Consider the following 13,940-nt stretch of genomic DNA (forward strand, 5'->3'; position numbering starts at 1 on the left):
GCTGGACTTTGCCTTTCTCCTCCTCCTCTAGCTTGGGAGGTGCCTTTGCTTGCTTTCTCCTCCATGCGCTCTGTGGCTGGAGGGCTAAGCGGACATCATGGCTGCTCAGAAAGGTTTCTGGGATGCTATTGTGATTGGAGCAGGCATCCAGGGCTGCTTCACCGCATACCACCTGGCCAAGCACTCAAAGAGGGTCCTCCTGCTGGAGCAGGTACATTGTCCCTTCTGCTGTGCAAGACTGTCCCTTCCTCTTTCTTCACCTAGGGAGGGCTTTCCAGAACTTGAGAGCTATAGGTGAAGCCAAAAGCCTGGACTTCATGAATTCTGTGCACTTCATAGCTTAGCTACTTCATGTGAATCTTGACAATTCAAAGAAAAGTCGAACCCTCAAGGCCACGTGAAGTTTCTTGGTATATTCTTATTACTGCCTCTCAGTTCTTGCCCTGGATCAAGAAGTGCCTCACCTCTCTTCATTTTTGCTACCCAAACCATTGATCCAGTTCAGAAGAAGAATCAGTTCTGCTCTGGGTAACCTTAAATAAAAGACGATTTTGCCTAGAAGCAAAGGCTGATGCCCTCACTTTGGGGAAAGGTTCTTTCCTGCATTTCCCTTGCTTCTCCTTCCAGAACCTAGCAGAGCCTCTGTCGATTCTGCAGCCTTTGGGTAATAGATTGATGTACAGGAACTAAGTAAGACTCGGGTCTTCTTTTCCTTAAAGGAAAGATGATCAAATAACTACTGCGAATGAGGGTGGCACTGGGAACCGGCAGCACCCCCTCTGGGGCGGGGCCTACACCGCCATCACATGGAGCTTTCTACTTCAGTGACTTCTCCCTTTCCATTCTGCCTGCAGCTCTCCAATCTGGTTACCACTTACTCTTCCTGGGATAGTTAGAAATTGTCTCCAATTTCTCTATCCATTTGCCCAAAGCCCAAGGGTTTCCTGTTACATCCCTCAGGAAACTCTCATCAACCCCCACCCCCCACCCTCATCTGGCTGCCAGTTCCTGTATTCTGAGTAACCTGAAGACTCAATGAGATGGCATCCTTTTTCTGAACCATAAAAGAAAGGGGTTAGATTGGCATAGTCTGAAAGGTTCCTTCTAACTCTGCTTTTCTTAGGAGTCTAACAAGAATGCTAGTACAGTGGTAGATGGAAGGCTACTAAAAAAGGGACTGGTGGCTACGAGGGCTATTTGCAAAAGGGAAAACTCACTCAGTGCTCCTGAAAAGCTGCTGACCCAATTTCCTGGCCAGCCAGTGGGCTGCAAGGATTGTCTGAAAATATTTGAAAATAGCTGGGTCTGGTGATGAGGGCCTAATATCCCAGGTACTCAGGAAGCTGATACAGGAGGATTGCAAGTTTAAGGCCTGCCTATACTATATAACAAGACCATCTCTCAAAATAAAAAGTAAAAAGAGGGCCAGGGCTAGAGCACAGCTGCACAGTACTTGCCTAGTTTGTGCGAGGCCAGAGGTTCAACCCCCAGGATCAGAAAAAAGGAAACATTGGAAAGATGGGATGGCGCCTAAAGGCAAAGTGAGGGTTGAATGAAGAAGGGCAGTGGCTGCCACTGCCTCTCATCCCCTTCTTCTAGTTCTTTCTTCCACATTCCCGAGGAAGCTCACATGGACAGAGCCGCATAATCAGAAAGGCTTATCCGGAGGACTTCTACACTCGGATGATGGATGAATGCTATCAGACGTGGGCCCAGCTGGAGCATGAGTCTGGAACCCGATTACACAGGTGGGCAAGGGAGGAAGACCTTCAATGTAGGGGGATCCACCCCTCTACGCTGTAAGGTGTGAACTTGAAATGCAACCCTGGGAGAGAGGTGCCAGTTGTGAGGAAGCCTTCTGCTCACTGCTATCGAATCTCCACCAACCCTACTGGCCCTAACCAGCTCTGAGTTCTATGCCTGCTTTAGGCCCTGTGTCTAAGGTAGTACATGTTGTGTTCTGAAAACTTGAAGAACCACTGTGGGCAGATATCTAGAGCAGGGCAGGCCTGCACGGAGCCTTCTGGAGCCATGTTGTAGTGCTTGGGTCAAAAGGGAAGAGGCAGCTATTTATTCTTGCTAATGCCTTAACTTTAAAAAATTACTTATGCGTGTTTTAGTGTATGAATGTTTTGCCTATGTATGTGCCTGGCACCTGGTGCCCAGGGAACTCAAAAGAGGGTATCAGACTTTGGAATTGGAGTTACAGATGTTGTGAGCTATAGCGTGGGTACCAGGAATTGATACTGGATTCTCTGCAAGAGCAACAAGTACTTTTTTTTTTTTTTTTTTTTTGAGACAGGGTTTCTCTGTGTATAGCTCTGGCTGTCCTGGCTGGCCTCAAACTCAGAGATCCATCCATCTCTGCCTCCCAAGTGCTGGGATTACAGGCTGCGCCAGTACCACCTGGAGCAACGAGTATTCTCAACCACTGCCATCTCTTCTGCCCACTAGTATCCTATCTTTTTATGCTAGGTCATCAGCCCCATAACAATCCACAAATGTATTTTATTGATATACTATCTCCTGGGGAAAAAATGAGGTGTTCCACAGGCCAGATGATTTGCCAGGAAGTGACCCAGTAGCCCTCTGGTTCTTTCTAAACCTGGGGGCTCCTCCATCACTGACCCTTCAGACATTCCTAAGTAAGGAAGCAGAAACCACTCCTGCATCTCCTTTTACTCCTCTGGACTCTTAACTGAACTCCCTTTACATAACCCTGGCTCTGCCCCACAGGGTAGTGGTTATTTTAATGGCTGTGAACCAAGAGGTTACTGTTCTGTTACGAAAACACCATTAACTTAAGAACAAAGTGAAATCCATTATGCAAATACAGCCAGGGCAGCTAATTAAGGATTTAGTCAGAGACAGCAAATACACCCAGCACCCAAATAAAGGAGAATGTCTTTCTGAGGAGAGGCCTGGCAGAGGGACCCTTCTCTGGCAGTTGACTGTGACTACTCCTGAGCATTTTAAGGTAAGAGATGAACCTGAGGCCTAGAAGGGTACAAGTCTTGACAGATAGGCAATCATGAGCTGTCTGGAGTCACAGTTCGAGTTTGACTTCCTACCTCAACTCCTATGTGATGGTGTGTATATGTGTTTGGGGTTGGGGGGGTCTCTGGACCTCTCTCATAGGGAATTGTGAAGGTTGAATGAGACCCAGGAAGATATTCGGCACAGTGCCTGGTGGTCTTTCCCTCCCTCTCCTGGGTCTGTTGGGCTATAGAGGAGGAAGAGTAAGAGGAAACAAAAGGGATGCAACAGGGACTTGGGATGTAGCTCGGTTGGTAGAGTGCTTGAGGCCCTGGATTTGGTCCCCAGAACCCCCACGATACTGGACATGGTTATATCCCAGCTCTTGGGGGACAGAGGCAGGAGGAATGGAACAGTGGTTAAAAGAGTTTGCTACACAGACTTAAGGACCAGAGTTTGGGGCGGGGTGGTGGGGGTCCCAGCATTCACTTATCAAAGTCTAAAAAGATAAGAAACGCTTCTGGTTCCAGGCATTTCCTCCACACATACAGCTCACTTAGTTGGCTCCACAACTTTACAAAGTGAAAAGGACAGCTACTGAGGGTTAGGGTTGGCTCTCCCTCCCCTCCTTTTTCTCCTCCTCCTTTTCTTCTGTTGTTTTAAAGACAGGGTCTCTTTGTGTTTACCCAGGCTGGCCTCAAAGCCCCAGGTATTGAGGTATGGGGGACTGCAGGCATGTGTCACCATCAACTGTGTAGTCAGAACATATTACTGTGAATCACTGAATTACTGCACTCTCAGTTTGTAGCAGGGGTCAGCAAACTTCTTCTGTAAGCCACACAGTAAGTATGTTAGGCTTCCCTGGCCATATGGTCTCTTTGCAAATATTCAATCTGCCATTGTAGTGTGAAAGCAGCCAAAGATCCAAATAAATGAACCTGGATGTGTTCCAATAAAACTTTATTTCTAAAAAAAAAAAAAAAAAAAAAAATTATTTCAAGACACTGAAATTTGAATTTCATGTTATTTCTTTGTGTTTTTTTAAATAAAGGTTTATTTTTAAATTTTTTAAAAAAGATTTATTTCTTAGCCAGGCGGTGGTGGCACACACCTTTAAGCCCAGCACTTGGGAAGCAGAGATAGTCACATCTCTGTGAATTTGAGGTCAGCCTGGTCTACAGAGCAAGTTCCAGGACAGGCCCCAAAGCTACAGAGAAACACTGTCTCCAAAAACCAAAAGGGAAAAAAAAGATTTATTTCTTTTTATTTTATGTGTTTGAGTGTTTTGCCTGCATATATGTGTGTGCAACTGATGCATGCCTGCTGCCCTTGGAGGCACAAGAGAAAGGAATTTGATTCCATGTGGGTGCAAGGAACTTAACCCAGATCTTCTACAAGAGCAACAAGTGCTCGTAACAGCTGAACCATTTCTCCTACCCTATTTTCAATTTTTTATGGGCATGAATGTTTTGTCTATATATGTGTGTATGTATTATTCATGTACCTGGTGCCCAGGAAGACCAGAAGAGGGCATCATATCCTCAAGAACTGGAGTTAAATACATTTAGTCATCACATGGGTGCTAGGAACTGAACCTGGGTCTTCAGCAAGAGCAGCCAGTGTTCTTAGCCACTGAGCCATCTCACTATATACACTCCTTTTTGAGGCAAGGTTTTATTTTGTAGCTGGCCCCAGACTCACTAAGTAGCCCCAACCGACATCAAACTTGAGATTTCCCTCCCTACGTTAGTATCTGGAGTGCCTCCGGGCATGGGCACTACCCTGCTCAGGATTTATGTGTCTTGCAATGGAATTCTGCTTTAGGGTTTTTTTTTTTTTAAGTTGACCATTTTAAAAATATAGAAATCATCTTAATATGAAGCTAGATTCTGTCAAAACTCATTATATTGCCCATGCCTATCTCCAAACAAATTCAGGCCTAAAGAAGTCCTGGTTGAGAAAGTACATCTGTGCATTTCAAAGGAGATACCATAGCCAATATGAAAAGAATATTCAGATGTCTCAGAGCTCCAATTAAGAAAAATGAAGAGTAATGTGAGTGTGCGTATAAAACCTGCAAAGCTGGAGAGAGCGCTATTATTATTGTTGTTGCTATTATTCCACCATTAGCAAGTCCTTTCTCATGGCTTCCCAAATGTACTCACATGTGCTAGGTTTCTTTTTTTTATTCTTTTACTGAGTAGGATGCAGTACAGATCCTTCCCACTCTGAATGGTATCTGAATATAGTTCTCCACCTTTAGGCTGAATGCTATCCAAATTGCCTTAGCTTTGCTCTTAATTTTGATTTTCTAAATGATTTCATCATCTTTGTCGTTCCTGCTTCTCTCTGGCTCCTTCTAGACACACTGGCATAATACCATACGATAAATGATAGAAATGAGTGTATTTAATGTCATCTGATGATGATTTTTAAAAAACCACAAAAACCTTTCCGAGCTGGTAGTGGAGGAGGTTGCCCGATTCTTCTATTCTGCTTCCTGTGACAGCTCATACGAAACTCGGGTGGGCTCGGGATATTTGCATATATTCTGGGAGCAGACAATGACATGTGTCGGATCATAAGGCCTGAATCTTTTGTGATGTGTACAGCCGGGATGCTGGTACCAACAGAAAATCCAGGCTCTGAAGTCCATCTCTTTCCTGCCCCGCCTTCTTCCTTTGAGTCCTACTATCCAGCTCCTGACCCGGGCTGCCCCTGCTTCACTGACAATATCAGACAAGATCACAGCCGTAGGCAGTACAGCTGCTGGCAGAACCTGGTGGCCCCCTCCGCAGCTGCTGCTTCCTGCGCCTGCAAAGTGTCTGGCTTGTCAGCCACATCCCCTCCCTGGAGCAATCTTTGTTAACCAATTCCACTTCGGCCCACTGAGCAGAAGATGAAATACAGAGAGCTGTTCCCAAACCAACAAAGACAGCAGCCATTACCAAGGCCCTTCCCCAAGGTGATGCTGAGAGCTGGTTCACCTGGCACTTTGAACTGGAGTAAAGAGAAAGGCAGCCAGAGCCCATGATGGGAAACGGAAGGAAGATTCAGGGAGAGTTGTCTGTCTCTCCCAGGGCCTCCCTGCTCTCTCTTCCCTCCTGACCCCTTGTTGGAGATCACCAGCTCCCTGTAATTAGTGGGCCACAGAGGTGTCAACAAGGCCTTCCAGAGGAATTTTCAATGGCCTCTTCTCAGTGTTGGAGCAAAGCGGGCCATAAAGAAGGTGTAGTTCATCCCAAGGGCTCCTGATGCAGGCGACAGGCATTCTGGGAGGTGGGAACTGCAAACTTGCTAGGGTTCCCTGGTAATCCTAGGACTTAGGCCCTCCTTCCTAGACTAGCCCTATCTATTAATTTCTTAGTCCCCCCACTCTTTATGTAAAAGGCCTTTGTCCCATTTTTCTTCTCAAACTTTATAGCTTGTGTCTGAGCAAAAAAAGGAGGGGGGACCCTAAGTACCCTAAGCACAGGCATAAGAAATGGATGCAGAATGAGTAGTCTATTTATTGGGATCTAGGAAAAACCATTAAGAAAATAAGCACTTAAATGATTTTCACTCTGCTCGTGGAAGTCATCTGTCTTCATACTTGGGGAAAGGCCTGGTCTCCGATCCTGGATTTGATTGACTGATTTCCAATTCTCCAAGCATTTCCCACAGGAGCCTCTCACCTATCTCCCCTAATGACAGGCCTTTGCATTTCCAGGCAGTGTTTTACATTTATTTCCGATTTGCTCATAATGGTCAAAAATCTCTCTCCAATCCAAGGCATTTCTCCAACAGTGCACGGTTTCCCTCAGGCCAAATAGCTCAGCTGTGATCCACGGAAAATGAGAATTTCCCAAACACATCTTTGGACTTGGGGAGGGTCTAGCATCACAGATTCAGATAGAAAATTTCCCACTGTTAGATCAATATCTGGGCTAAGAAATAAATGCCACAGGGGCAGAGAGCTGGAGCAAAATGATTACAATCGGCACAATTACATTCACTGCAGAATCAGCTCTCTGATTACTCCTAGGGTTGGGGAGCTCTGGCTTCATCCACCATAGGACAGCTTGGGAATTAGAACATCACTCCGCATTTCATAATCGGACAGGTTTGTTGTCTTGGCACAAGTTCATTTTCCCTTACACTATGTCTCTGTAAATGGAGTTCTGTTTCAAGGAGAGAAGGAAGGTAAGATGGAAGGAGGGAAGAGCACATGAGGGACCAAGGCTGCTATATTACAGGCAGGGGCCAAGAGTCACTCTGGTGTTTCTTGACTAGAGAGCAGATGTTATATCTGCTTAGGTAAGCTGCAAGCCAGATCTTTCCCACAATTCTACTTAGCATGGAGTCCATCAGCTATAAAGGTCCAAGAACACAGGACTAGACATAGTGGTACAAACCTGAAGTCCAACATTCGGGAGATGGTGGTAGAAAGATCTCCAGGTTGAGGCCAGTCTGGGATAGATACATTGTAAGTCCCTTTCTCAAACAAACCAAAACAAAAGCACACATCTGAGACAGAGGGTGTGGCTTGGTGAGGTATTTGCCTAGTGTACAGGAATCCCTGAGTTCCATCTCCAGCTTTGTAACTAACTATAAAACACTGGGTACTTTTATTTTTGGTGGTGCTGGAATGGGACTCACAGACTTGTGCATGCTAGTCAAGTGCTCGACACTAAGCCACACCCTCAACATCATCCCCAAACTTTGGAGTGGCTTCTTAATTGTCTTGTTGACCAAGAAGTTGACTAGGCAAATTTTCGTGACTTAAGGACTAAAATGAAGTTCTTTGGGGAGGTTACAAGAAAGAGACTGGCTCCTGGCTGGGAATCTGTCTCATGGAGCCTACACTGAGCTTTGAAGAGGCAGAGCTGGCATCACTATCTCACCATGAATGCTGGGTAGGCGGGGGCCATGGCGAATGGATTGGGCATGCTGCGCAGCTCTGTGTACTGACACCGGCCCCCAGGCCCACTGCATCCCTACCCCCTCCCAGTCTTCTCTTTAATCCCCACAACCAGATAATGTGGATTTGGAAGCATGTAATATCCATGAGACTCCATTATAGGCTATTACGAGCTTTATAGGCAGTACCTGGGGGATGCAGCAGGCTGCTGCGTGCTGTGGGGCTGCTGAAGCCAAGAGGGAACATAGGAGCAATCCCAGAGGCCAGAGGCACCTTTCCATTGTTTAGACAGCCTCCCCGCACCAAAGGGACATCTGGTCTCTTGTGGCAGAGAGTCAGGAAGCATCAAAGGAAGCCTGCTGCCTGTCTCCCTCACAGAGAAGGATGGGAAAAGCCTAGTGAGATAGATTCAGACCAGATCCTCTGAGTTTATTGTTGGTGCTCTGTGCACCAGCCAGTGTCTCTGCTTTTGTGTGCAAGTGCTACTGGCCTTGGGGTGATCTTCTGGAGCACCTCAGGCCTGGCACCCCCTGAATGTTGAGCAGCAACCCCGGATAGCGTGACAACCACAGAACAGGCAGTATCACTTCCATTCAGTGTCCTGGGTTTCAGAGGAGGAATTTGGGACTTGGAGTAGTGAGTGAGTCTCTGGTCAAGGTGACATTAAGGTGGCACCCAGTTTAGAAGCGGAACCAGGTCTCCTTTTCTATGAAATAGGTCACAGAGAAGAAACAATGAGACAGAAAAATACACAAGACGGACAAGACACTATATGATGAGACAATAGACGGGGGGGGGGGGGGGAGCTAGAGAGATGGTTGGGACGTTAAGGATGCACACTGCTCTTCTAGAGGACCTGAGTTTCGTTTTCAGCAACCATGCTGGGTGATTCACAGCTGCCTGTAACCACAGCTCCTGGAGGGCCGGACACCTCCAGCCTCTGTGGGCCCTTACACTCATGGGCACACACACACACATACAAAATTTTAAAAACTTATAATAAAATAAATCTTTGAAAAATAAAGAAAAGAGGAAGGGGAAAAAAGAGACGGGAAAGGGAAGGAGTGACAGAGGGCTCTGCAAAGAGGGAACAGGGGAAGGGTAGAAAACACATTTGAGTGGACACCTGCTATCCTGTTTGACTTTTCCAAGGTGTGGGAAAGGTTGTGGGGACTTAGGACCTCTGCTGTCAAGAGCAGGGTATAGGGACAAGCAAACCAACTGTGAGTGTCAAGGGAGGGCTTGGGAATGGTCTGGAAACCAGGCAGGGGAGATGCCAGGTCTCCTAGATGGAGTCTAGATGATTTCACCTATGCTCTGAATGTCAGGCCAAACTGTGATGCTGTAGACATGGGTCCCTCACTGAGGAATGAGAATAGATAAGTGGTCAGGGCCATGACAGATGCCTTCACCCCACTGGCCTTTTCTTTTGGAACAGGCAGACTGAGCTCTTGTTGCTGGGATTGAAGGAGAATCCAGAATTGAAGACAATCCAGGCCACTCTGTCTAGGCAGGGGATTGACCATGAGTGTCTTTCATCAGAGGATTTAAAGCAACGTTTCCCAAACATTCAGTTCACCGGGGGAGAAGTGGGGCTCTTGGACAAGACTGGAGGTGTCCTCTATGCAGACAAGGCTCTCAGAGCCCTCCAGGTAAGGCTGTACAGCCCAGGGCAATACAGCTCCCTTCTCTGGGCATCATGGCCCCTAGTTAGGCAGCCTCTGACGCATGTCGGTGTGAAGGTTTTTGCCTTGTTTACTTCGGCACTGATTTTTTAAGGCCTCTCTCTCTCTCTCTCTCTCTGGTTTCTCTGTGTAACCACCCTGACTATCCTGGAACTCACTCTGTTGACCAGACCAGGCTGGCCTCGAACTCATAGTGATCCACCTGCTTCTGTCTCCTTAGCTCTGGGATTAAAGGTGTTCGCCACCACCCCCACTCCTAAGATTCCTCAATCTTGTCTGCCCTCAATGAGGGGCTCTTGGTCTCCCAGAGTGAATCACATGCACAGCTAATTAATTCATCTTTCTTGGGCCTGCCCTTTCAGCACCTAATTTGCCAGCTAGGAGGCGCGGTGTGTGATGGAGAGAAGGTAGTGGAGATAAGGCCTGGCCTACCTGTCACAGTGGAAACCACTTTGAAGAGCTATCAAGCCAACAGCTTGGTCATCACTGCTGGCCCCTGGACCAACCGGATTCTCCGCCCCCTGGGAATTGAGTTGCCTCTCCAGGTAGGGCAAGCTGGAGGCCTGAGAATCAGTAGCTAAGAGAAGAAACTTTGGAGCCAACCAAGCTTGACTTAGCCTTGGACCTGCCACTTCCTAGTGGTCAACACTGGGTAAATAGTTCACCTCATTAAGTGCCAGGATGGGAAATAATAGCTACCTCAAAAGGCTATTGGTAAACGAATTTATCTGGTGTGTAGAGCCTCCAGGAGATGGCCAGACTTATAGTAAGCACTGAACAAATATCCTGAAAAGATAGTGAAGGAGGGCTGCGGAGCTGCTGTGGGAGAAAACTAAGAATAGAGACAAGACAGACTTGGAGACCTTTGTGCAACATAGTGTATATTATAAGTACATGACACAAGAATTAGGCCAAGCAGGTTGGATATGAAAGGATCACAGGACCCTACCAGAATCTGCTGTTGTTGTCTATAGAGCTCCATGACTTCCCCCTTTATCTCCTACTTCCTCCTGCATCAAGACCCTCAGGATTAATGTGTGTTACTGGCGAGAGAAGGTCCCTGGAAGCTATAGTGTATCACAGGCTTTCCCGTGTATTCTGAGTCTGGGCCTGGCTCCCCACCACATCTATGGACTTCCAGCATCAGAGTACCCAGGGCTGATGAAGGTAAGCAAAAAGGCTAAGAAGGATACTGTACTACTATGTGCTCATGCAACTCTGGGCATTTGTACCTAATTTATATTCTGACATACTTCTATGGAACCTTCTTTGTGTCTGCTTCACAATTGGCCATTTACAGCATAATATCATATGTTCCACTCCTGCCCTGAGACCTAAGGTACCTTGTCCTTATAAACACAGGGTATGGCTAAAGATGAGCTCTAGGCAACTTCAGGTGCTAATGCATAGCACCTACCTGGATTGGGGACTGGGATGATGGGTGGAGACATCCTGCCTCCAAACCCACCCCTCACTAGCTGGTCCGCTCAGAAGGCCAGCTTTACAGCCCATGCTATTCCAATGTGGGCATAGATCTGCTATCACCATGGTGACAGTGTGGACCCAGAGGAGCGGGACTGCCCTACAACCTTCTCAGATATCCAAGATGTCCAGATTCTATGCCACTTTGTCAGAGATCACTTACCAGGCCTTCGGCCCGAGCCAGACATCATGGAGCGCTGCATGTACACGGTAAGCTGGCTGTTCCAAGTTGCAGAATAGGGGAGGAAATAGACAGACCCACAGTTGGCCAGGCCTGACTCCATTTGATCTCTGACCCATCATGTGACTTTAAACCAACAAGCTAATTACTGTGGATTGGTTCACCTCAATAAGAGAGGGGCCTGTTAGAGATTATTCATATTCCTTTTTATTAGGCAGCGAGGCTTTTGCCTGGCAGTCATTCTCTATATTTCCCAGAAGAGCTCTAAAACAGTTCTTGGCAAGATGCTCCCAATTGAGCAGGCCTTGGGGACAAAGAGAAGAGACAGATGCCATCGGGCCCGAGGCATCTTGGCTAAAGTTAGTTCACAAAGATGACTACCTACTGTGTCCATGGCACAGTAGGAGAGTGACAGCTGTCCAGTAAGAGCCAGTATGTTTAGAGGGGATGGGGCAAAGAGGGGGCAGACCTCAGCCCCATCCAGTTCTCTTCTGAAAAAGTCCCGGGCCAGTTTCCTCCTGCCAGGGCCTGTAGTTCCTACCCTTCCTGTCCTCAGGGGACACTGGTACGACTTTCCTTCTAGAACACGCCTGATAAGCACTTCATTCTTGATTGCCACCCGAAGTATGACAACATTGTCATCGGTGCTGGATTCTCTGGTGAGTTGGAGGATGGGGAGGTAGGGAGCCTGCCAGCAGACCTACGGAAGCAGATCTTGTGTGCATTAACTGAAGTCTAGACACTGAGTGTATGGGGAGGGTGGGCGGCCAACAGATGGGGGTACTTGTGGCAGGAGGTGATTTCTAGCTTTGGGATGAGACCAAGAGGAGAGGTAGCACTGTCTGGGTGTGGAGGGAAGTTCTCTAGAGCCCAGAGTCTGTACTTGAAGGTTCATGACACATTCTTCTCCCAGGGCATGGATTCAAGTTGGCCCCTGTTGTGGGGAAGATCCTCTGTGAGCTAAGCATGAAATTAGCACCGTCTTATGACTTAGCACCATTTCGAATGAGCCGCTTCTCTACACCGAGCAAAGCCCACCTTTGACCGCAGCTGACTCTTTCCTGGGGGAGGAAAGCCCTCATGGTGAAGACCACAAAGAGAAGGAAGTAGCCTTGCCATATCTCCTGTCACTTCTGCTTCGATGGAATCTCCTGTAAACACCAAATGATTGACCCTCTCTTCCATTCATCCTCCGGAGTCCAGCCCCTTTCCCATCCTCAGAAAGTCAGACAGAGGCTCAACACCACATAACAGCAAGGAGCTCAAAGATGGATGTCTGGATGGGGAGTGGCTCAAGATGGGCTCAGTAGACTAAGGGGATCCTTAAATTTCTGTTTGCTGGAATGTTGGATGAACTTGAGCATGATCTGACTAATTCAGGGGAGTCACAGAGATCCACTTGCTTCTGCCTCCTGAGTGCTGGGATTAAAACTGAGCGCCGCCACCACCCGGCCAAAAATGATCATCTTTTATAAACTACTAGTGCCTTTGGGGTTTCTTTGTTGAGAACTTGAGCCAATTGCCATCACCAACCCACATAAAATCTCACCTCTAATAAATAAACATTTGCCAGGAAAAAAAAAAGTTGTTGAACAAAATAAAAAACTACATTGCACAACGTCTGAGGATATCTTTATTTTCTATGCAATTCTATTTCTTATCGGCTCTAATGATCTAAATTAGTACCACAGAATCTGTTACTCCCCAGGAATCCACAGTCTCCATCCCATCGATGCATTGTGCCCTTCTGTCTGCTGCTTTGTCTCATCCTCATCTTCTCTCTGGATCTGTAAAGATGCTCTGCTCTCCGCTCCCTCATTAAGGTGTATTGTCAGGTCCTTATGAAGACGAAACTGTTATACCAGAGAGAAAGCCAGAGACACACTCGCTTAGAAACCCCGTTCAATGTTTGAATGTTAAATGTGCCATTTTATTATCATTAGGATTGCTCCCACTTAATGAAACAGCATTAGCACCGAGGCGGCTGGCCTCCTTGCACTAATTGCTTTAGAAGAGAATGGGGCTTGTAACTACCCCTGGATGGGTGAAGGGGTGAGGTGTGTGAACAGGGATGATGCAAGGTTGATGTGTTTAGATGATACCCAAAAGCCAGGGGGTTGGGGGACCTCCAGAGAGGGCCAGTTCCACCCTGGAGAACAGGATCTTACATGTTCTGTGAAGAGCGAAGCTGGGACAATGAGGGGAGGCTATGACAGAAGGAAATGACAGGGAAAGCGAACAATAGGAATGAAATGTTCACAAAGAAATATACCACAAGGAAAATTACTGTACTTACCTCACTCCTTAAAGGCCCAGACATATGCGTTAGCTCTGATTGCTCCAGAGTTCCAAAAGCCAGCTCATTCTGTTAGCCCCGTGCCAAGTCTGCTTTTGGGGCAATTTCAGGAGGTTCTCAGAAACTCAGTCTCTATAAAGTGGCAATAATAATGCTGACCAACTATATGGAAGTGTGTAAGTTATGCGTCAGGTGTTGTGTGGATGCATCGGTGTGCTGGTGAGCTTTAACTGTCTCCTGGACACCAAACACAGTCATCTGGGAAGAGATGCTTAGTGAGGCGTTCCCTAGATTGACCTGTGCGCATGTCTGAAGGATTGCCTCAATTACTGACATGGAAAGACCCAGCCTAGGGAACATCACTATTCCCTAGGCAGAGGCCCCTACACTCCATAAGAGTAGGGAAGGCTAGCTGAGTAT

General features: G+C 47.1%; 1 protein-coding gene across 2 annotated transcripts; it reads left to right on the forward strand.

The window, feature by feature from the left end:
- The first annotated feature begins 79 nt into the window (after window positions 1-79).
- Pipox (pipecolic acid and sarcosine oxidase) lies at window positions 80-12,818 on the forward strand. Of its 2 annotated transcripts, XM_051179924.1 has the most exons (8): window positions 80-211; window positions 1,600-1,748; window positions 9,315-9,528; window positions 9,924-10,106; window positions 10,582-10,728; window positions 11,095-11,253; window positions 11,808-11,883; window positions 12,138-12,301. In XM_051179924.1, the coding sequence occupies exons 1-8, from the start codon at window positions 98-100 to the stop codon at window positions 12,266-12,268; spliced, it is 1,173 nt and encodes a 390-aa protein (XP_051035881.1). In that variant the 5' UTR covers window positions 80-97; the 3' UTR covers window positions 12,269-12,301. The 2 variants fall into 2 exon arrangements, with proteins under 2 accessions (XP_051035881.1, XP_051035882.1); XM_051179925.1 differs by lacking the exon at window positions 10,582-10,728 and having other exon boundaries at window positions 12,138-12,818.
- Window positions 12,819-13,940: the final 1,122 nt, after the last annotated feature.

The sequence above is a fragment of the Phodopus roborovskii genome, unplaced genomic scaffold (genome assembly GCF_943737965.1).
Source record: "Phodopus roborovskii unplaced genomic scaffold, PHOROB, whole genome shotgun sequence".
Taxonomy (NCBI): Eukaryota; Metazoa; Chordata; class Mammalia; order Rodentia; family Cricetidae; genus Phodopus; species Phodopus roborovskii.